This window comes from Perognathus longimembris, chromosome 8 (genome assembly GCF_023159225.1).
Source record: "Perognathus longimembris pacificus isolate PPM17 chromosome 8, ASM2315922v1, whole genome shotgun sequence".
Lineage (NCBI taxonomy): Eukaryota > Metazoa > Chordata > Mammalia > Rodentia > Heteromyidae > Perognathus > Perognathus longimembris.
Genome location: NC_063168.1, coordinates 40,479,858 through 40,504,803, shown reverse-complemented (window position 1 = coordinate 40,504,803; position 24,946 = coordinate 40,479,858). Strand labels below are relative to the sequence as shown.

Below are 24,946 nucleotides of genomic sequence, written 5' to 3'. Positions count from 1 at the left end.
AATAACTATGGACCTCATAGGTATTCACTTTAAAAATCAGGAAAAGGCTAGGCACCAATGATGGCTCATGACTGTAATGAAAATTGGTCAGGAGGCTGAGATCTGAGGACTGAGGTTAAAAGGCAGCACAGGGAGAAAAGTCTATGAGACTCTTGCCTGAAGTACAAGCCTACTAGGAGTGGCACCAAAATACAACAACAACAAAAAAAATCATTTCAATGTTCAAGACAGTGTCCACACTAGGTAAGGAATCTTGGCTACAAAAGCTATTGTAGTTGATAAACCACAATCCCTAATGAAAACTAGTTGTTACTACTGTCCCAATATTTTCAAATGAATACATAATAGGAAGGTGAGACTGAAGATAAGATTAATGCATAATATTATATAGGTCATATAAAGAAGGAAAGGACAGGCTAATGAGAAAGTGAACTAAAGTAGAAGCATTATGTAGTATATGGAAAGGGGAACAAAATGAAGAGAATTCAATAAGCATACACATATATGTAACATATACACACAACAACATACATACACAACAACAAAAGAGAAGATCAAGGCAAATTTCAAAAAAAACAAATGAAATAAATATGAAAATACAAATGAGGTTTATATGATCAGAGGACCTGGTATAAATGTTGGTAAATGAGGACAGATTGGGAATGAGGAGCAGAGGCAGAAGGGAAAATGTGCAAGAGAACAATTCTACTTTTAGTTAGAAGAAAAACATAAATGGATAAGGGCTATAGAAAGGGAACAACTAGGTGTGTGTGTGTGTGTGTGTGTGTGTGTGTGTGTGTGTGTGTGTGTGTGTGTGTGTGTGTGTGTGTGTGTGTGTGTGTGTGTGTGTGTGTGTGTGTGTGTGTGTGTGTGTGTGTGTGTGTGTGTGTGTGTGTGTGTGTGTGTGTGTGTGTGTGTGTGTGTGTGTGTGTGTGTGTGTGTCAGTGCTGGGGCTTGAACTCAGTCAGGGCCTGGGCACTTTCCCTGAGCTTCTTTTGCTCAAAGCCAACACTCTACCACTTGAGCCACAACACTATTTCTGGCCTTTTCTGTTTACGTGGTACTGAGGAATTGAATCCAGGGCTTCATGCATGCTAGGCAAGCACTCTACCACTAAGCCACGTTCCCAGCCCAAGAACAATTGTTTTTGCTGTTGGTCATGGAGCTTGAACTCAGGGCTTGGGTATCCCTGAGATTTTCATTGCTCAAGGCTAACACTCTACCACTTTGACCCACAGTGCAAATTCTGGTTTTCTGCAGATAAGAGTCTCACGAACTTTCCTGCCCAGGCTGGCTTTCAACTGAGATCCTCAGATCTCAGCCTCTTGAGTAGCTAGGTTTACAGGCATGAGCCAATGGGATCTGGCTGACAAGAATAATTTTTTACATTGAACACTGAAAGACAGGTGGGATGATTCACATATGATGGCTTATGAAAAAGGAGAGGAGTAGAATCAAAAAGTAAATAGTAAAAAAAGTGTCTTATACTAAAAAGTAAAAACGATCCATGCCTGTAATCCTAGCTGCTCAGAGGCGGAGATCTGAGGTCGCAACTCAAAGCCAGCCTGGGCTGAAAAGTACCCATGAGACTAATCTCCAATTAACAACCAGAAAACTGGAAGTGGTGCTGTGGCTCAAAGTGGTAGAGCACTAGCGTTGAGCAAAAGAGCTCAGGAACAGTGCCTACACCTTGAGTTCAAGCCCCATGACCAAAAAACAAACAAATAATCTAAAACATCAGTAGAAACAAGGAGATGTGTATACACAGCATAATATGAATTATTGATTGTTCTTTGTCTCTTATATACCTCTTCAGGGTACAGGAGGCTGTAAGAGAACATAAATTTTCCATGTGGGTTGGAGGGCTATCTTATCCATAGTCCAGGGGCAGAATTGGACAAGTTACTTTGCAGACTGCTGTCCTCAATTGACTTATTTCCTATAGCATGTCTTCAGGGTCCCAGTTACTTCTAAGGAAGCCTTGGTTGTGTAATCCTATAGGAAGCGGTCCCTGCCTCTGACATCTTAGCATCATCTATTGGCAACCTCTGTTGGCTGCAAGACCTTAGAAGCTCCTAAAAACCTCCACTTAAAAAAAAAAAATTTGACTTCCAGACCTTTCAGATGTGGCTCAGTTCCAGAGTCTGTCTGGCCACAGCTGACTGCATCCAGCTAGTATATGCTGACCCCATACTGTTGACCAAGGGACACTAGTAAGTTTTCTGAAATTTCTGACATTTTCTGAAATCAAGCTGCTGGGTATGCTATGGAGTGCCAAGATCAGAGCTTTTCCACCAGCAATCACTTAAACTGATCTCTCAGTAATGTGAGCTTTCTACTGGCATATGCTAAGTCTTTGTAGGTGCTCTGGACAAAAGAATAGTTAGATTAGGACTATGAAGCTCTCACTGAGGAAGGGATCTATATTCCCTCTCTAAATGGGCTCCTTAGATCCTGACTGGGTACAGCAGATCTCAATGATCATCAAAAGTTTGTTTCCAGGGGCTGGGGATATGGCCGAGTGGCAAGAGTGCTTGCCTCGAATACATGAAGCCCTAGGTTCGATTCCCCAGTACCACATATACAGAAAACAGCCAGAAGTGGCGCTGTGGCTCAAGTGGCAGAGTGCTAGCCTTGAGCAAAAAGAAGCCAGGGACAGTGCTCAGGCCCTGAGTCCAAGGCCCAGGACTGGCAAAAAAAAGTTTGTTTCCATGCCCCTAACTGTGTTTTGGTCTTATATCCTGGATGGATGCAGACTGCCTGTAGGCTGCTAGTGAAATCTTAGACCCTGACAGCTCAGGCAGGGTCAAGCAGGAGGCCCACTCATAAGCTTTTACCCTGGGGGAAGTTATTGGTTGTCAAATATCCAGACTGGATTTGATGCTTGTAAGGAATGGAAAGTGTTTTTCCTACAAATTCATCTACTGGTCTTTCAAAGAGGTTGCCTGCTTACCTTGTAGCCTCCCCTCCCTGCCAGGGTTGCAGCTGCTAACTCTGCTAGTGAATAAAGGACAACTATTAAAATAGTCCTTTCTCACTTCTGTGGCTCTTGGTGTTCCTCTTTGATTTTGTTTTTCCAAATATAGCCTCTCCTTTCTCAGATATTTTTGAAATATAGCTGGATGAGTAAATAGTATGACATATTTGCCTGAATGGGCAAAAGATACATACATGTACTAACAGAAGACAAAGAGCTCACTGGTAGAGCACTTGCCTTACATGTACAAGTCCCTAGGTTCAATCTCCAGCATGAGATGCAAAACAAACAGTAGAAGAATAAAAGGAAAAAGCAGCAGCAAGAAGAATTAAGTAGTCAATGTATTTCTATAATATTTTCTAATCACCTTTTTTTTGGGGGGGGTGGGGCATCCTGAGGCTTGATCTCAGGGTATGGGTGCTGTCCCTGAGCTCTTTTGCTCAAGGCTAGTGCTTTATATTTGAGCCACAGCACTACTTCCAGTTTTCTAGTGGTTAACTGGAGATGAAAGTCTCATTGCCATTCCTGCCAGGGCTGGCTCTGAACCATGAACCTCAGATATCAGCATCCTGAGTATGTACGATTATAGGTGTGAGCTCACAAATCAGTTTGTGGTGATCTTATTACTTGTTTTTACTAAGTCACTACTTCCATCATAACAATCATGCTTTGTGTTTATATCCAAAGAACAACATAATGAGATCAAGAATTATAATTTATGCATTAGAAGAAAATTTTTTACATTGAAAAGGACTATTAATTGCTTTGTTATTATACTTACTGATTTCATAAGGGTTGATGGTCAACTTTTTGTGGGTTCTCTTTAGCTGCTTGAGAATACCAGCAACAGCTGAGATAGCCATCTAGAAAACAAGTATTGTATGTCTATCATAATTTTTAAATTTCTTAAATGGCTGACTGCTTTATCCACAGAAGTTGTGTTCCATTTTTTTTTTCAAAAACAACTCCTGCTGGAAGTGGGGCTGAGGCTCAAAGTGGTAGAGAGCATTAGTCTTGAGCTGAAAAAGCTCAGGGACAAGGCCTGAGTTCAAGCCCCATGACTGACCAAAAAAATTAAACATATATGTCCAATTAAATATATGTATGTCCAGTAAATCCATCTTTGCTTAGGGGAAAATTAATGTCCTAATGATCTTGGCCAGGTGCTGGTGGCTCACACCTATAATCCTAGTTACTCAGAGGCTGAGTTGTAAGGATCACAGTTCAAAACCAGCCGGGAAAAGTCCATGAGACCTTTTTCTTTGGCCAGTCCTTGGGCTTGAACTCAGACTCTGAGTACTGTCCCTGATCTTCTTTTGCTCAAAGCTAGCACTCTACCCACTTGAGCCACAGTGCCACTTCTGGCCTTTTCTGTTTATGTGGTACTGTGGAATCGAACCCAGGGCTTCATGCATGCTAGGCAAGCACTCTACCACTATGTCACATTCCCAGCTCAGTCCACGTGACTCTTATCTCCAAATAACCATAAGAAAACCAGAATTGGCTCTGTGGCTCAAAGTGGTAGAGCACTAGCTTTGAGCAAAAGAGCTCAGGAATAGTGCCCAGGCCCTGAGTTCAAGCCCCATGACCAACCCAACAACAAAACAAAACAAAAAAATCCACCAAACCCCCCCCCCCAAAAAAAAAACCCAACCACTCCCTCACTAGTCATGGAGGAGTCTAACAGGGAGGAAGTTACAGCAACTCCCACTCTTGATTACTCTGCATTCATCTCAGCCAAAACAAACTTGATCTCTTATTTCAATTAATACCTGCTTTACTCTTCACCTATCAGCCTCAGAGTCTACCTAAGAATTTTCCCCCAATGTATCAGGCAAAGCAAGCACCTTTCTTACAGCTCCTTTTTAAGACTTTGAGAAGAAAATCAAAAGTTGTACCATCTATCTTGAAACTGTACACTTGATTTTTCTTATTTTTCAAAGTCAGTATTTCATATTAGCTTATAGACTTACTCCCTGGTGTACTTTCAATGTTAAAATTCACAATGCCTGAACATGCCTTCATATATTTATTTGAATTATTATTGTCTCTGAATAGGAAGAAATTTCAAATTAGTATGTTTCAAGGTATTTATTAGGGAATATACTGTTAATGAAGAACTTATATACTTCTTGTAAGGTAAACAGTCTCACACCTAGGAGAGTAGCTAAAATAAAAGTATTTACCTTTCGAACTACAATTGCATCATGGTTGAGATTCTCAACAAAAAATCGTATGGCACGAAGAGGCAACACTCGATCATCTCTTAAAAGTAGAGACAGGAGCCCAATGCCTATATGCTCAAATTTCCAGGGCCTTAAAAAGAGGGGTAAAAGCCACAAAACACATTACTCATACAACAACTTACAAGCCTGTATTTGAAACAAATTATGCGTTTCTTAGAATTAAAACAGGTCAATCAAAGGACACTGGCTCTCCTCAAACTCCCCCATAGTCTTTACCATACAAACTATATAATTTTTTTTTTTTTTTGCCAGTTCTAGGGCTTGAACTCAGGGCCTGGGTACTAGCTTCTTTTGCTCAAGACTAGCACTCTACCACTTAAGCCACAATTTCCAGCCTTTTCTATTTATGTGGTACTGAGTAATTGAACCCAGGGCTTAATGCATGCTAGGTAAGCACTCTACCACTAAGCCACATTCCCAGCCCCAAAGCATAAATTTCTGTAAGTCATTTTAGCCTTCTACGTAGAAAGCCTCTGTAACATTTTTAAAAAGCTTTGAAGTTTAAAATAACTTTAATACTTACAGATTTCTTTGCTCCACACCATCCAGCAAAGCGTTTACCAGATTTTCATAGTTCCTTAAAAAAATAAATTCAAGAGAAGTCTTGTTTTACTATAATACTATGACAAATATCAATAATGTAATATAAATTCAAATTCCACTCAAATTTACCCTTCATAAAAGGTGAATCACCAGAGTAAAAAGCCCTAGTAGGAGCAAGCCAGAGTGAAAGTAGATGTGTAATCGGAGATATTGGGAAAACAAGAAAGACTAGGTACAGCAAGCAACTCAATAGTTTGAGTGGACATTCAAAAATAAAAATAAGGGCTGGGAATATGGCCTAGTGGCAAGAGCGCTTGCCTGGTATACATGAAGCCCTCAGTTCAATTCCTCAGCACCACATATATAGAAAAGGAAAAGACCAGAAGTGGCGCTGTGGCTCAAGTGGCAGAGTGCTATACTTGAGCAAAAAGAAGCCAGGGACAGTGCTCAGGCCCTGAGTCCAAGCCCAGGACTGGCAATAATAATAATAATAATAATAATAATAATAAATTAATTTTTTTAAACCAGAGATAAAATACTTAAATAATAATCAATAAGGAATAGCCTATCTACACAGGGGAATGGCTATTTTTAATACATTTAGGTATGCTCTAAGAGTTTCTTATTTATAAAGACATTTGGAAAATAAGCTGGACAGGGTAGCCTGTTACATATAGACTGAGCACTCAGGAGGCTGAGGCAGGAGGAATGCTTGAGCCCAGAAGTTATAAGCCAGCACAGGCAGTATAGAAAAACCTGCTCACAAACAAGCAAGAAGACTCCTCCATGAAAGACATTTCAGGAGCCAAGCCTGGGTGGCTCACTCTGTAATCTTAGCTACTCAGGAGGCTGAAGTCTGAGGATCACAGTTCAAAGCTAGCCCATGCCGGAAAGTCCATGAGACTCTCATCTCCAGTAAACTACTCACAAAAAGCTGGAAGTGGTGCTGTGGCTTGCCTTGAGCACAGAGGCTCAGGGACAGTGCCTAGGCCCTGAGTTCAAGCCCCAGGACTGGCAAAAAACAAAAACAAAAAACCAACAAAAACCAAAATGACAACAAAAAGACATTTCAGAAAACACTAAGAAGCCAAAATCATATAGTAAAGCAATAATCAATAAGGCCAAAATTTAATTAAGAGGGTTCCTACTGGTATATCAGAACTTAATTGGATTGTTCCCCCCAAACCTAAAAACAGTTTAATATTTTGGTATCAAATCTGACTGATAAGTTATAGCTATAAGTTGTATGTGACATAAAGTGGTATGTGTTTAAATTGAATTTAGGATTCAGTGTCAGATATATCAATTATACTGTCTGATCGGTTATTATCAAAGACAATTCACATTGAAAAAACATACTATATAAATGTAAGTTTTATTTTTAAGATGTAGTTTTTACTTCCATAGCTAAAAGTGAAAATCAGGGGTTTGTGATACTGTCTCTCAATCTGCTTTTCTTTTTCCCTTTTTGCATTAATAAAGTAAATCTGTATTTTGTTTTGTTTTGATTTTTTGCCATTCCTGGGGCTTGAACTCAGGGCCTGAGCACTATCCCTGGCTTCTTTTTGCTCAAGGCTAGCACTCTACCACTTGAGCCACAGCACCACTTCTGGTTTTTTCTGTATATATGTGGTACTGAGGAATGGAACCCAGGGCTTCATGTTTACGAGGCAAGCACTTTCCCACAGGCCATATTCCCAGTCCTACATCTGTATTTTGAAACTTGCTAAATATAATGTATATCTTAGCAATTTATTCATTAATTACCTTAGGGCATCAGCATTCTTTTCTTGCTGGCGCTTAAGTCCTTCTTGGATTGTTTCTGGGCTAAGAAATGTCTGGTTAACTGAAGGATGTTTTGACTGTTGAAGTAATTTCGCTATTGCAACACATGACTTTGGAATCTTATTAAGGAAAAAGCAAATTAAAAAAAATAAAAGTTACGGTATATACTGTCACATAGATAGTTACTATTTGGATATAAAGATGTTCATACTGAAGGCATGGTGTACAGTGAGTGTTCAGAAGTAGGTCTTTGGGGAAGTGATTTCATCATGAAGGATCTTCTTTGATTATGGACCAATACAATGATGACTGTGAATAAACTTTTGAAAGGTGATGGCACTAGAGAAGGTAGGACTTAGAGAAGTGAAATGCTGTGGATGTGCCTTTGGTGGGTACTATCGTGGCTCTGGCTCCTTCCTTTTACTCCTCACTGCTTCCTGGCTTCCATATACTTCTACTGCCATTATTGTTTGCCTTATTTTATACTTAAAGTGACAGATATAAAGGATCAATGCCTAAAACTTCTGAAACTGTAAGCTCAAATAAATATTTTCTCCCTTAAGCAGGCATTAATTACAGTGATGAAAGATCTAATACACAGTGAGGCTTAACATTTTTATGCTAAGGAAAAGAGGCCAGACACAAAAGACCACATATACTGATTCCATTTATAAAATGTCTGTTAATGGGAAAATTTGCAGACAGAAAATAGATTAGTGATTTGCAGACATGAAGGGTGTTGGGGAATACTGTAAAATTCAGGTTTCTTTTTAGGCAATAAAGACCTTCTGGAATTAAAGTGATTATGGTTAAGCATCTCTCAATATATTAGGATCAACATGTAGATATACAACTATACATGTTAGATGGGTGAATTTTGTGGGAATTATATCTCAAATGAAATCTTTTTTTAAAAAGCACAATTAAATGACACATTGCAATACAATGAATTCCTTTAAGGTCATTTTTTCTGGGGGGTGGGGGTGCTTGCTGATACTATGGCTTGAACTCAGGACCTTTCCCTTTCCCTTAATTTTTTGGTAAGGCTGGTGCACTTCTACCATTTAAGCCACACATCTACTTCCTGCTTTTTGCTAGTTATTTCAAAATAAGGGTCTCTTCAATATTCCTGCCCTGGTTGGCTCCAATCTTTGACCTTCAGTTCTCCTGCGCAACTAAGAGTACAGGCATGAGCCAACAGTGCCTGGCTAACAATGTTTTTTAAACCAAGGGGGAAATGAAAACTGCAATTACTTTAGGGAAGAGATTTAACTACTCTTACCAACCATATGAATATTCTGTACTTTAAATTATAAACCTAGTACCCAATATTTTGTGACTTTAGCTAATATGGTTAATTCCCTAAAATGTACTTTTGAAAATGTACTATGGACATTCATTGAACAATGGTAAATACCAATGATCATATCCAATTGTGGCCTCTTGGTAGAAAATGATCTCTTTGGAGGACAAGCTCAAATTTGCTATTCTACTGTTATCTGTAATAGTAATCACTAAAAAGCAGAAATGGTAAGAGAAAACGAATGCCAGTTTTAGAAATAATTACAAAGGCCAACAATATTGTAGAGTAAAATGAAAAATAAAAGGCATTTCAACAAGGTAGCATTTTCACTAAAACAGAAATGAAAATATTTCCTTACTGTGAAGTCCAAGCCAATTGTTTCATATTGCCTATGAATCTTTTCTGCAAGATCATCAAACAGCCTCACTATTGATGGTTTTTCCAAAGACATTGCTCGGCTAAGCCCTGAGGAAACAATTGCTGGCCAAGTCTGCACAATACAGTCCCAATCATGAAGGTTTGCCAAGCATACTCCACTGTGATTTCCAAGGAGACAATACAAGGCACCCTGCAGAAAAAAAAAATTAAGTCACATGGAAAATAAGAGGCAAGATTTAGCTGTCCTAATGCATTCACAATGATTGTTTAAATATATTTAATACTTTTGGTTTATAAAATAGGTTCACATATTTGACACATTATTTTACTGAACTTGACATTTAAGTGACATTCAGCAATTTGGAAAGGGTTTGCTAACAGAATAACAATCAATAATACAGAAAAAATAATTTCATTTTTTAAAAACATGAGTTTTTCAGCCATACCATAAAGGCTATGAAACACATCACTCAAGATGTTAAGGAACACAGCCTGAAGTATTTAATAATTTGCCTTGAGCTGGTGGCTCACTCCTGTCATACTATCTGATCAGGAGACTGAGATCTGAGGATGATGGTTGAAAGCCAGCCTGGGCAGAAAGTCCACGTGACTCTTTCGTATCTCCAATTAACCACTAGAAAACCAGAACTGGTACTGTGGCTCAAGGTGGTAGGGCACTAGGCTTGAGTTGAAAAAGCCCAGGGACAGCACTCAGGCCCTAAGTTCAAGCCCCGCGACCAACACCCCCTCAAACAACAACGACAACAACAAACCCCACAATAATAATAATTTGCCTAGTATTTTACTAAGTGTGTTACTTATTTATATTCTGTACTTTTCACCCATGAAAGTTTAATCAGAATGATGTTAACAACAGTGGGCACATACACCCTTTGAGATATCCCTCTTTTAAAAAATAAAAATAAAAATAGGGCTGGGGATATGGCCTAGTGGCGAGAGTGTTTGCCTCGTATACATGAAACCCTGGGTTTCATTCCTCAACACCACATATACAGAAAAGGCCAGATGTGGCACTGTGACTCAAGTGGCAGAGTGCTACCCTTGAGCAAAAAGAAGCCAGGGACAGTGCTCAGGTCCTGAGTCCAAGGCCCAGGACTGGCCAAAAAAAAAAAAAAAAAAAAAGCTGTTATACCAAAACACTATTATTCCCAGCACACCTAATTTAACTTCATTTCAATCTGAATTCTTACCCACCCTGTATTCTACTCTCTATATGCTCTTTACAAGGTTACTTGGCAACCTTGATTTTGGTGACTTAATAAGTATTTTTCACTTGGTGATGATACAGGGCTTGAATGAAGGGCCCTTGAATTAAGTAGACACTAGAGCTACTTTCTCCAGTCTGTGTGAATGTGTGTGCATGAGTGTTTCTCATTCACAGCAGGCATTCTACAACTTGAGCCATACTTCCAGCACATTTCACTGGTTAAAGATGGAGTCTTGTAGACTTTTCTGCCCAGGCTGGCATGTATCCTCAATCCTTAGATCTTAGGCTCTTGAATAACTAGGATTACAGGCATGAGTCATTGGCACTGGGCTGCACGTTCTTCCTGCCTAGGCAAAGTATTTTCAGGAAGCAAAGAATTCCCTGAAAGCGAAAGTTGAGCACCTGTGGCTGAATAGTCTGCCTGATCCATGACAAAGGGGAAGTATAAACCAAAAAGTTTATAGTAGTATATAACTAGTATGACAGAAGAGACAGAGACAGGAAGAAATGTTTTAAGTTTAAGCAATTGTGTGAAAGCTTATGCAATTAGAACAGAAAGGGAAAAAACACAAGGCAAATACTACATCTTATAGAGAGGCAAGAGAATCTGGGCAAGATACACTGGGCTTTCATCACCAGAGAGAAATAAATTAAGATTTATTAAGAAGATTCAATGAAGACATTGAAAATGTAAATGAATATGAAGACATTGCAAAACTACTCCACTTCTAGACTGGACAACTGGTTATTTGGTGCTTTAGAGAGAGAGAGACAGGGAGAATAGAGACTGAGTCAACTTGAGCATACTGAATTCTAGATACATGACTTTGGTGGTTAGACATAGAAATCCAAGTTTAAAGACAACCTTTCTGTGTATATTGTTAATAATTAAAATCTTTGGCTATGGATTGGAGAGAGTTATGTAAGAGGACCAAGGCACATTTATTGAGCTCTTTTTTTTTTTTTTTTTGGCCAGTCCTGGGCCTTGGACTCAGGGCCTGAGCACTGTCCCTGGCTTCTTCCCGCTCAAGGCTAGCACTCTGCCACGTGAGCCACAGCGCCGCTTCTGGCCGTTTTTTCTGTATATGTGGTGCTGGGGAATCGAACCTAGGGCCTCGTGTATCCGAGGCAGGCACTCTTGCCACTAGGCTATATCCCCAGCCCTATTGAGCTCTTTTTTAAGCCAAGCAGAGCAAGACACTATGGCACATACCCACAGTCGCCTATTTGGGAAGCTTGGCAGGATGATCAAAAAGCCTAGAAGTCAGACACCAGTCTAGACAAGTATGACAAGACTCCATCTCAAAATAAAATAAACTAAAGAAGAAGCCAACTGGGGGGCTGGGAATGTGACTTAGTGGTAGAGTGCTTTCCTAGCATGCATGAAGCCCTGGGTTCAATTCCTCAGTACCACACAAACAGAAAAGGCCGGAAGTGGTACTGTGACAGTCTTAAGCAAAAAAAAGCAGCTCGGGGACATTGGGTTCAAGCCCCAGGACGGGGGCTATGGTTCAAGTGGTAGAGCATTAGCCATGTGCAAAAGCAGCTCAGGGATGGGTGCCCAGGCCCCAAGTTCAAGCCAAGGACAGGCACGCACGGGCGCTTGCGCACACACGAAAGAAAACAAAGGGGAGAGAAAAAAACAAACCCAAAACAACAACAACAACAAAAAACAAACCCAAAACAGTAACAGCTGCCAAGTCGAAGATCTGAGATAGAGGGATCAAAAAGAATTAAAATGAAACTATAAGTAGAGACCAATAACTATATAATCTAGACTCAGCTACTTGGTTTTTTGGGGTTTTTTTTTGGGGGGGGGGTTGTTTTTTTGCCAGTCCTGGGCCTTGACTCAGGGCCTGAGCACTGTCCCTGGCTTCTTTTTGCTCAAGGCTAGTACTCTGCCACTTGAGCCACAGCACCACTTCTGGCCATTTTCTGTATATGTGGTGCTGGGGAAATCGAACCCAGGGCTTCATGTATACTAGGCAAGCACTCTTGTCACTAGGCCATATTCCCAGCCCCAGCTACTTGCTTTTTATGAGTAAATCCATGTCCATTCTTTTATGTCTGCTCTCATGCTACACTGGCACCAATGAGTGGCTGACATAGCAACTAAATAGCCTACTATTTACTTTTTATTTCATTATAGAAAAGGTTTGTTGACCCTTAGTACTGAGTGTTAAACATAGGACTAAATAACTGGATAAAATGTAACTGACCTTTTTGTGTACGTGTGTGCTGTCCAGAGGCCTAGTCACTATCCTTAAGCTTCTTCTGCTCAAGGCTAGTAAGTATTCTATCATTTGAGCCACAGCCACCATTTCTAGCTTTTTCTGATTAGTTTACTGGAGATAAATAAGAGTCTCACAAACTTTTCTGCTCAAGCTGGCTTCAAACCACGATCCTCAGAGTAGCTAGGACTTTAAGTGTGAACCACCAGAGAGCCCAGCTTGCAGTTGACCTTTTTGCAAATGTTTTGTTATGGACAAAATTAAAGAGTTCAAGTAAGATGAAAATTGAAGAAAAAAAAAAAAAGCAGCTCTCATGCATATAACCCTAGCTACCTGGGAGGTTAAGATTGTTGGGACTGTAGTTTGAGGCCAGTCAGGGCAGAAATAAAACTCTCAGATCTTTTGTCAACCAAGAGCTAAATGTTGTGTGCACGCCTGTTATCCTAGCTACTCAGCATAAGCAGCTATCACCTATATTTCCCATGATAGTAAGAATCACAAGCATTCAGGTAAACAATTAGGGAGGAGAAGAAGAAGAAAAAAAGACTATCCTTGTTTAAAGACACACTGTTCCCTTTAACTTGAGTTTAAAAACTAAGATTGAAGATTTAGTAAAGCAAATGTGACACTATATGCAATATATCTCTAGCCATACTACAGAATTCTTTCAACATGTCTACATGTTTGAAACTTTTCATAGTGAAAGTGAAACATCTATACCTTGAATTGTTGTTGTGTGACATCTTGTCTATCCGGCCGTAAGAACTCCAAAACCAAGGGAATGATATCTCTACAACAGAAGTTATATGCTCCTAAGGCAGCAAAAAAAGTTTGCTGAGCCTTATTTCTGACCTAGAGAAAAGTATTAAAGGCAAAAGATTCTCATTAAATAGAAGAGAAACTACAAAAAAAATCCCAATTCTGAAAACAAAGTGACTATAATGTTTTCCAAATCAACTGAAAAATGTATCACAATATAATTATTTTAAAATGGGCAAATAATTACCAAAAGAAAAGCACAATATCTCCAATTACATCCATGGTCTAGGTTACCCTGCTTCTTATACAAGGTAGGGTGAATGCAACTGAGACGTACTTGTTTAATAATATAGCTAAGAAGCAGTACACTATAAAACATTTTATTGAGTTATTTCTTAATGAGAACAGTCACATTTATTCTGTCTACACAAAGACATTCACTATATAAAGACAAATTGTTTGTATCAAATTCTTTCTTTTTCTAGTTCTCTGTGCTTTGATACAGTCTTATCCTACCTTAAAGAATGGACCCCTACAAGTATGGTAGCAGCTTCCAGAAACCAAAGCATAATGCATAGGAAAAATGATAGGGTCTAGAGATGTAACCTTTAAGATCTCATGAAATCAAGTGGCAACAGCATCAAACTAGCATTATTTCTCAGATTTAAATGAACAAACAAAAGATTCAGCTGAAGACAGCAAACTTACACATTTTTATTATTTCTCTTAATAAAAGTATTTGAAATCTAAAAGGTCCTTTCAATGCCAATGAGTTAGAGAAAGCAAGCACTCTAGGCACACACTCTACCAGTAAGCCACATTCCCAGCCGAAAGCCTAGATTTTAGTTCTGGTTCATTTACATTTCTTTTTGTGCAAACTATGCAAGAGGGGCTAGAAATATGGCCTAGTGTCTGTAGAGTGCTTGCCTCGTATACATAAAGCCCTGGGTTCAATTCCTCAGCCCCACGTATATAGAAAAAGCCAGAGGTGGTGCTGTAGCTCAGGTGGTAGCATAAGAAGCCAGGGGCAATGCTTAGGCCCTGAGTTCAAGGCCCAGGACTGGCAAAAAGAAAAAAAGAAAAAAGAAAAAGAAAGAAAGAAAAGGAAAGGAAAAAAAGAAAGAATTTCAAATTTGCACAAAAGTTGTATGAATAGTCAAAAACTATTTTACACCTTTTATTTTTTATGGAAGAGGTTTTTTTAAATTAGCTTACATTATTTGTGGGAAGGATTATATTTCCATACACTTATTATATTTCCATACACTTATACAATATTCTAATCAATCTCACCCCATAGAAAAGATGTAACCTCCATTGATAAAATTGGATATTTAAATTTTAAATTGCATGTAATAAAATGAGAATGTAAGAGAGGGAAGTGTTTGGATAAACCTTACCTGACTGTATGAACTTGTAGATAGTCGAAGAAGATCTCTGATCATATCTTGATGAACTCTTTTATATTCACAACCTTCAACAGTTAGTGTTCGCAGCTAAGAAAAAATGTAAATCAGATCCCAGTTTACTAAAAGTTTAATTATGAAAACTACAACAGACAGCTAGCATTTTAAGAGATTATCATAATTAAAATGATAATTACCTCATGCTGTAACATTACTCTGTCAATCAACAGTGCTCTGATATGCTGCTTTTTTCCATGGAGCTAGAAAACAAAGTACAATTTCAAAAACCATCTATTATGGCTGAGTACTAGTGGTATTTCATTCATTCTACAGCCATCAGTCTTACATTATAAAACATAGTGGGGCTGGGAATATGGCCTAGTGGCAAGAGTGCTTGCCTCCTATACATGAAGCTCTCGGTTTGATTCCCCAGCACCACATATATGGAAAACGGCTAGAAGGGGCGCTGAGACTCAGGTGGCAGAGTGCTAGCCTTGAGCAGGAAGAAGCCAGGGATGGTGCTCAGGCCCTGAGTCGAAGGCCCAGGACTGGCAAAAAAAACAAAACAAAACAACAACAACAAAAAAAATCATAGTGTCTCCATTCAACTAGTAACAGAAAACATACTCCTTTTTGATAATGAATTTTTGAACGTGAAATTTTTGTTATGTCCTTGCCCTTTTACATTCCCTGTATCTAAAACAGCACAATTAACACTCTTTATAAAGTCAACTTCAGTACAAGTGTCCTTTATAAGAACAGCTACTTCTGCACACTTTCTTTTGTGCTCCCAGATAAGCTTAGAAACATAAGATATATTTTCTCATATTTATATGAGATACAAGCCAACAGACAATTCGTATTTTTAATTTCTTTACATTTTTGCAAGACAGCGTACATGCTCTTGTCCAAAATCTCACTGAGAGTTCAGAGATGAACATGGAGTAATAGATTTTGCATAAGTAAAATACATCTTTTCTAAGATTAATTTGATCTATACTATTTTTTACTTACAGGAAAATTTTTTTTACAAAGAATATTTTTGAAATCACGTGTTTTATACATTTTTCAAAAAATACTATTTCAAGCTTTTATGTGAAAATACTGACCCGATTTTCCATTGATTTCTTTACTAAGTTAAAACTTTTCCACCGGGAGTCAAATTCATGCTTATGAGATCCTTGGAATTGCAAAAGGTCTCCAATAATCTGTGTTAGAGAATTTCAAATTTTATTTTACAAGTCATCAAGTCAAGCTCAATCATATTAATAATTATAGAACGATAAAATGACAATTATACCTTTATGATAAGAAACAATGACTTGGTATCATCTTCTGAATTGTCAAGTATATGATCTACAATGGTTAAAAAAAAACAAATGAGTTCAAGTGTTTTGAATCACTAAATGAATTGCAATCCATTACTTAAACAATGCTCCAAATTCTCATGATTTAAAATAAAAAATATTAAATAAAAGCACCTAAGATAGGAACTACTAAAATTCCTAAACACTTATTAGTATATAGACAAGTTAAATGCACATGTGTACTTGCTTTTATATACTTACTAAGAAGTTTCCTTATGACCCTAGCAATTACTTCTCGTTGGTTCTCTCTGGATGTATCTAGTTTAAAAAAAAATAGTAAAGACAGCTTACACACTGAATGCTCCACAGGTTACTGATGTTTATATCAATAGCTTATATATAGGAAGGATAAAATACCCAGTGGTTGAAAGTGTGGGGTATGGATCTGGTTTTTTTTTTTTTTTTTCATCCAAGTTGGATCAGTGATTAGGCAATAGACTAGAATTAACTTCCAAAATCTGCACTTTATTATGCTGATCTTGAGGAGGTACATATCCAAGATTCCAGCATGTAGAATCAGGAAGATGGTAGGTTTCAGGTTAGCTTGTGGGCTATAGCAACACCTTATCTCAAAAAATAGCTACCAATACCACAAAATAAGATAAAATGGCTAGCTTAAAAGTTTGTGTGTGGGGCTGGGAATATGGCCTAGTGGCAAGAGTGCTTGCCTCCTACACATGAAGCTCTCGGTTCGATTCCCCAGCACCACATATATGGAAAACGGCCAGAGGGGGCGCTGTGGCTCAGGTGGCAGAGTGCTAGCCTTGAGCTGGAAGAAGCGAGGGATGGTGCTCAGGCCCTGAGTCCAAGGTCCAGGACTGGCAAATAAATAAATAAATAATGCTTAAATTTAGTAACCCAATTGATGTCTTTCAAAAAATAGTTTCAGGGGCCTGGGGATATGGCCTAGTGGCAAGAGTGCTTGCCTCTTATACCTGAAGCCCTGGGTTTGATTCCCCAGCACCACATATATAGAAAATGACCAGAAGTGGCGCTGTGGCTCAAGTGGCAGAGTGCTAGCCTTGAGCAAAAAAGAAGCCAGGGACAGTGTTCAGGCCCTGAGTCCAAGGCCCAGGACTGGCCCTGCCCCCCCCCCCCCAAAATAGTTTTAGGGGCTGGGAATATGGCCTATTGGCAGGAGTGCTTGCCTCGTATACATGAAACCCTGGTGTGATTCCCCAGCATCACGTATATAGAAAACGGCCAGAAGTGGTGCTGTGGCTCAAGTGGTAGAATGCTAGCCTTGAGCAAAAAGAAGCTAGGGACAGTACTCAGGCCCTGAGTCCAAGCCCCAGGACTGGCAATAATAATAATAATAATAATAAACCTGGACATTAAAACTTAAAAAACTAAAATGGAGACAAAAAATCTTCATTTTTAAAATAACTTAAGTTTTAAAAACAACAAGAGGGGCTGGGAATATGGCCTAGTGGCAAGAGTGTTTGCCTCTTATACATGAAACCCTGGGTTCAATTCCCCAACACCACATATACAGAAAACGGTCAGAAGTGGCACTGTGGCTCAGGTGGCAGAGTGCTAGCCTTGAGCAAAAAGAAGCCAGGGACAGTGCTCAGGCCCTGAGTCTAAGGCCCAGGACTGGCAAGAAAGGAAGGAAGGAAGGAAGGAAGGGAGGGAGGGAGGGAGGGAGGGAGGGAGGGAGGGAGGGAGGGAGGGAGGGAGGGAAAAAGAAAGAAAGAAAGAAAGAAAGAAAGAAAGAAAGAAAGAAAGAAAGAAAGAAAGAAAGAAAGAAAGAAAAGAAAGAGAGGGAGGGATTGTTTTATAGTTATTATAAAAGTGAGTGATATACAGAGGGGTTACAGTTACTTAAATCAGGTAATGACCAACTGGATCTTGTACTGGCTATTCTTTACATGAAATTGTCTAGTTTCTCCAGAATAATGAAAAATTATTGTGTGACTGATTTACTTATATATCAGAGTCTAGAAAAACACTAACTACAAAGCTATTATTTAATCCTTATAGAATGTTATAAATAATCCACACAGAGTTACACGGATTTAGATTCACATACCATATTCAAGCCCAGTATACAACTTGGTTTCCTCCAAGGACACCATACTTGGTACCCTGTATAAAAACAAGAGTGCTTCCATTTATTCATAATATCAATACAAAAAACAGAAAGGAAATATCCGTTAGAATGTTTAAACAAAGATAGTGCTGCTCTTTTAACATATAGACTTCCAATCTTCAATGCTTCTAAAGATTAATGCTATGTGTTTAACATTACTACTTAAAGAAAATGTTAATCTGGTGTCCTTAGAGGGAATTCATTCTATTCTTTACATTCAAAATTAAAGCTTAAGCCCAATGACTTAATTACATTTACACATTCATACAAAGAAAATCTGGTGTTACAGCCCTGTAATTATGGTTAAAATGCAGTCATATTCTACTAAAGCATAGACAGTAGATAAGCTTTTATAGATAATCATGATCTGTTCATCTTTAAACCAGAAAAATGTATCTCTCCTAATACTTGTAGTAAATTACAATTACTTTTGAAAAAAATCACATGCAAAAATTCAACATTTTCTAATTTAATCAGCCATGAAGAAGTATGTTACCACAACCAGATCCAGAAATTTAAATTCATTTAAAAGGTTAAAAGTAACCTTTTGAGTAAGAACAGAGTTTTACAGAAGAAAAATATATATACCTGAAACATGTTTTTTTCAATGAAATATATACATCAGTTTTTAGCAGTATTTCAAACTATGAGATTCAACTCAAAGCTATTTTTATATTGAGATACTTTCTAAGAGGAAGAACATAGCATAAATGCCAAGGAAAGATGAGGTGAGTAGATCCAATACAGGCTAATTAAAAAAAATTGTACTACTGTTACTGATCATTAACCAACTGTACAGCACTTATAATAATGAAGCACTGTTTTAAATCAAGTATCCCCCCCACTTTGATGATATCCTACAAAGTGAATGAATTAAATGAGTTATCGCTATCTCAATTTTTGACAGTTACAGATCCTTATATTTTGCTAAATTGGTAGTAACGTAAAGGCTACTTCATTCAGTGATCATAGGTTATTTAGCTATGTTTCTCACCTTAATTCAGTGAATGGATAGCAACATTTTAAGTTTCAAAACCATGTCTACAAAGTATAAACAGGGAAATGCTTCTCTTCTTATTTATTTGATGACTTGTTAATGTTTCATAGTATAAAATGTGATGACAGCTTACAAACTACAGCATCTTCTAAATTTGCGTATTATTGAAAATAACTATGTATCCAAAATCTTGTCTGTAAAAAATTAAACCAGATTTCAAAGTCCCTAAATTTGAAGAATAATAAGGATAAACATAAGGGAGTATTACTGGCCTTTCTTATAGAGCCCGGGCAAGTGCATGCCATGAGCTGCTATTTAACAGATGGTTCCTCACTGATGCTACAAGCATTAGCTGTACTTTACCCAGTTCATACTTAGTACCATATAATATTAAATCATGCATCAATGTTAATAAGACACACTACTCTTAAAAGTATAATTAAGAGGAAGAAGCAAACTAGGTACCAAATTCTTTTTCATTATGTTTACTGTATCAAAAAGGACTAACTTTGGGGGCTGGGAATATGGCCTAGTAGTAGAGTGCTTGCCTCATACAGGAAGCCCTGGGTTCGATTCCTTAGCACCACATAGACAGAAAAACCCAGAAGTGGTGCTGTGGCTCAAGTGATAGAGTGCTAGCCTGGAGCAAAAAGAAGCTAGGAACCGTGCTCAGGCACTGAGTTCAAGCCCCAGGACTGGCCAAAAAAAAAGACTAACTTTATAACCTGGAGTCTTTTCATTTCATATATACATATATGGCTCTAGTAATACCAATCATATATAATCACATTCAGACATATTACATTGGGGGCTGGAAATGTGCCCTAGTGGTAAAGTGCTTGCCTCGTAAAATGTCAGATGCTAATTCTTAGCCCCCATCCATCTCTCTCTGGTGTGCCATACTGGGGAGCTTGAACTCAAAGCCTAGACGCTGTTCCAAAGCTTTTTTCACTCAAGGCTGGCTCTCTACCACTTCAGCCCCAGCTGCCCTTCCTATTTTTTAATTGGAGCTAAGAATCTCACATCTTCCCTGCCCAGGCTGGTTTCTAACCTCAATCCTCAGATTCCCATCCTCCTGAGAAGCTAGGATTATAGGTGGTGTGAATCACCAGCACCAGCCTGATGCTAAGTTCTTAAATCCATGTCTCACTGTAAATTGCATTCATATTTCAAAATTCAAGATTATCCTTTATTCTATTTAAAAAGCTACTACAATGTATAAAGGCTTTAAAGAATCAACAAATACATTTAAATAAAAATGATTTGTCCTTCTGGTTATATCCTTATTATCTACCTTTTATGATGATTTACAAGACAACTTTAATTTGATTTTATTAAAATTAAACTGAGGGCTTTGGACTTGCTGCGCAGGCCTTCTCTTGTAGCCAGCTGTAGGCTAATAATTTTCTTAAAAACATGCACACAAACTCTATACTCTTTATTTCTTTGTGGCTACCTTGCAACTCTAAATGTAACCAGGCTACACTCAATAATATTTAAAATTACTCTCGTATGTATGTATGTATGTATGTATGTAATCTAAGCTGAACAGACTTGAGATGTGATCAACACTTATAGATCTATGTTCTGACTAAAAGCTATAGCACCAATCTATACTTTACACCAAATACCATCATCACCCCCCCAGTGAAATTAATCCTGCCCATTCATTCATTCTAAATATTATCATTTAACTGGAGATCTATACCATACATAAGTCTGAACAGTAATTCCAATACAACATATTGTAAATAATTTCACTCACATAATCACAATAATAACAAAGTTGAATAAAGCTTTAGAGCTAGTTCCAGGACACCTAACTACTTTTCTTTTTCTTTTCTTTTAAGTTTTACAGTATTTGTGCCACTTAAAAGATCTGAGAAACTGCCACTAGTGTGCTATTTGTATCACTAGATGGCAGTCTTTACACTCAGAGAACTGAAACTAATCAAGTGGGGAAGAGGATGGTAAAAAACAAGAAAATAACATAAATGTAAAATATACGATACAAATTAAATGTGCAAATTAAAACAATGTGAATTATCACATAACAGGTACAGCCATTAATATAGACTTTTTCCACATGGATGAACATCCTGTCCTTTCCAATAATCAATCCTTCCTATCCCAAATGAAAACATAGAAGACATAAAATCAAGACACTAAGAAGTCCGTCCTATCAACAAGAAATCATTTCAAAAGGAATGACTGACCTATTTCTGTGTTCTATTATCCAATTCAATTCAATGAATCAATAACAGTTGTAAACATGACTGAAAAACTGACTCTTAGTCTACCATGTGAACAAAGGTTGCTAAGTAAAGAGAAAATTTATAAACTGCTAGACTTAAAATCAACCTTGAGAACAGAATCCATTTCTATGTCTGACATATGAGCTTTTAAAAATCAATAAGAACAGTGAGAACGTGAAATAAGGAGAAAACAGGGTTACTCACCGTGGAGTAGTAACTGTTTCCTTTTCTGTGTGCAGCTTCCCCAGCAGAGCTGGGTAGTTTCCTGGAGGTGCCAAGAGAGGTTAGCTAGCCCTGCCCCTCATTGCATATGCAACACATCCTTCCACATACCAATGAAATGGTCTACTAGACCTTAAGGATTTTCTGGAGTGAAAAGTTAGTGAAATCTGAGATCCCAAGAATATTTAACAGATCTGAGGAAAGGGGCACAAGAAGTATTTTGAAATGAAAAGTGGTGACTCCTCTACCTTGAGTAACCCTGTTTTGTAGATGTTAGTATTTTGTACCCTATGATAGCTGATTAGACCTAAAAGATTGTAGAGAAAGTGGACTGAAAAAAGAAGTTGAAGATTTCAGGATTAAAACCAAGTACCTAAAATTCCTGTATAACCCTGGAAAGACATACTCCAACTTCCATATCCATAAAGGTAAACCATGAGAACTATAGCACACACGCTCTCAAGAATAAAAGAGGAAAATTTGATTTTAAAATTCATTCAGTAACCAATGGTATCTGAAAAAAACTGCTTAAAATTTAAATTGTTTAAAGTAAACATTTCTTATCCTTAATTACCCTCAAAGACTTTATTATACTCATACCTTGACACTGTGAAATTTGTAGTAAGTACCAGTCCTACATTGCTAAAGGCCCCAAGTATAATTATAGGTAGGGTCATTAGTTTTATGCTTAGGAGTTAGCTTTTTATATTTTGTCAATCTCCAATCACATAGCACAGAACATAGGCTTTCACATTTAGTAGCCATTTCTCCAACAACGAGATTAAGACTGTCACATACGATTTATTAGAAACTAAGTTAGATCTTCACACAGCAAAACTCTAAGTAGTACATCACTCAGCTTCTAAGTTTTCACCCTGTCTGCCCAGAAGACCAATACTGTACTGCCAACACATACACAAAGCAAATTCTGAGTAACTTCACTGAAAATAATTTTAAGACTACTATGAAAACTCTGAGTTAAAATTTGAAATACTATTTGAAATGCTATCTAATTCTCCAAGCAGTTTGGAATTTGAGACCATGAATCTCATAGTAGCGTCTCATGATTTCACAATCAAATTATTATTAGCAAGTTGTACTTCCTCAAATATCTTAAACATTTCACTAAAGCACTCATGGAAAAATTATGCAGGGTCAGCCTCAGATCCTGATCCTTTACTTTCCCATCTAATATGTTTCACTCTAGTTCCCCTGGTGTAACTAATACTCAAGTCAGAGTATTCTTTTCCTCTGCTTGTTTTAACTTACTGATAATCATTCTTGCCTTATTTTACAGGTAACCTTTCTTCACAGTAAGAGTAAAGATTACAGAAAACAGTCATCAATTTAAATTATTTTTTCAAATCAATTTTAATTTAGAATATTTTAACCCTTACTATACCAAAACAAGCATTTTAGGAAATCAATTTCATTGGTTTATTATATTTTGGTGAAAATTAATGTGTCTTCTGCAAAAGAAGGAACACTACACATAGGAATTTAATGAAACGTCATAATTTGCAAAAAAAAATTTTTTTCAGATAAGGTGACAGATAAATTGGAAAGAACTCTGTTAAGAACTACTGACAAAGCTGGGCATTGGTGGCTCACACCTATTAGCCTAGGTTACTCAGAAGGCAAAGATCTGAGAATCACAGTTCAAAGCCTGCCCAGGCAGGAAAGCTGGGGAGACTCTTTATCTCGAATTAACCACCAGAAAATCAGAAGTGGAATAGTGGCTCAAAGTGGTATAGAGTGCTAGCCTTGAGTGGGAACACTCAGGGACAGAGCCCAGGCCCTGAATTCAAGCCACATGACTGACCAAAGAAAAAAGAACTACACACAAGGCAAAAGATGTTCCCTCTTTTGGCAATTCAAATGTGAAGATACGACTATTTGTTTTTAATTCTGCGTCATATGATCATTATCCTGTGTGGGAATAGTAACTAGGATTCTAAAGTATACAATTATTCAGTGATTTTTTAAAAGTTCAATTTTAGAACACATTTTATATCTATACTTAAATGCACCTGAAATTTACTCTAAATGTAAAATTTCTAAAAACTTTTAAATCTAAATTTATCTTTCCTTTTCAGAAAATCCTCAATCTCAGTATCAAGTTTAGAGCTTATAATGCATAATTCTACTGTAGAGCATTTCATAATATTGCACTTTAAATTCTTTACAATATACTCATTTCCTTAATGAGAATACATCTCATTACATAAAGAACAAGCTGGCTTTATAATAACCAAGTATAAGGCTTTGTGTGTGTGTGTGTGTGTGTGTGTGTGTGTGTGTGTGTGTGTGTGTTGTGGGAGTATAGACAGTGTCTCATTAGGTGGGCACTTTTTTTTTTTTTTGAGTTGTGGGGGTATAGTCAGTGTCTCATTATATAGCCAAAGCTAGGTTAAACAGGTGCTGGAATCAGGTAGTGCATACCATCATACCCAGCTTACAACTAACTCTTGCCATGATGAACATATACTTCAAAAGAAGACTTGCTTCAATTCACTGCTAGAATGTACATAGAATAAATAGACTACACCCTGACAAGAGCTGCAATGGAAACAAAATCCTCCTGAACTTTTAAACACTAATTTCTAATAACCACTCACATACTAAAAAATCTTTTAAAAAAATCCTGTTTTTGGCAATACTGGGGTTTGAACTCAAGGCTCTCATTGTCTAGGCAGGCATTCTAGCACTTAAGTCATGCCCTCAGCTCTTTTTTACTATACTTTTTTGGGTATCATGTGCTTTTTACAGGATCAGCCTCAGATCTTGGTCTTCCTTCCTATGCCTCCGTCCGTGTAGCTGGGATCAAAGACACACAACACACTGTCATACACATTCAGCGTGTTCAGACTATGCTGGCCTCAAACCTTGATTCTTTTGGTGTCTTGGTACTTGGAACTATAGGAATGGTCTACTATGTCTGAATTTGATACTAAAAATTTTCTAACAGAAGAAAGATACTTTTGCATATAGAAAAGGTATTGGATTAAATGACTACACTTTTCTAACAATCAACACTTCTATTTACTGATCTGCTGGATCTATTAAGTGGGAAATAACTTTTGGTATGCCATAAAATACAGATTACATTTTTATTTTAGGGAAAGAACATTGGAAATTTTTGTTGTTGAATCAGAAG

The 24,946-nt window shown here is 37.7% G+C and overlaps 1 protein-coding gene across 1 annotated transcript in view; it reads right to left on the bottom strand.

The window, feature by feature from the left end:
- Psme4 (proteasome activator subunit 4) overlaps positions 1 to 24,946 on the bottom strand; it is a 113,797-nt gene that overhangs the window by 33,174 nt on the left and 55,677 nt on the right. The window contains exons 21-32 of the mRNA XM_048352938.1: positions 18,256 to 18,311; positions 16,425 to 16,481; positions 16,157 to 16,212; positions 15,966 to 16,064; positions 15,054 to 15,116; positions 14,851 to 14,946; positions 13,412 to 13,543; positions 9,213 to 9,422; positions 7,534 to 7,670; positions 5,747 to 5,800; positions 5,164 to 5,293; positions 3,759 to 3,840 (exon numbers count right to left, since the gene is read on the bottom strand). Of these exons, the coding sequence (XP_048208895.1) occupies positions 3,759 to 3,840; positions 5,164 to 5,293; positions 5,747 to 5,800; positions 7,534 to 7,670; positions 9,213 to 9,422; positions 13,412 to 13,543; positions 14,851 to 14,946; positions 15,054 to 15,116; positions 15,966 to 16,064; positions 16,157 to 16,212; positions 16,425 to 16,481; positions 18,256 to 18,311 (1,172 nt within the window). The remainder of the gene's footprint in view (positions 1 to 3,758; positions 3,841 to 5,163; positions 5,294 to 5,746; positions 5,801 to 7,533; positions 7,671 to 9,212; positions 9,423 to 13,411; positions 13,544 to 14,850; positions 14,947 to 15,053; positions 15,117 to 15,965; positions 16,065 to 16,156; positions 16,213 to 16,424; positions 16,482 to 18,255; positions 18,312 to 24,946) is intronic.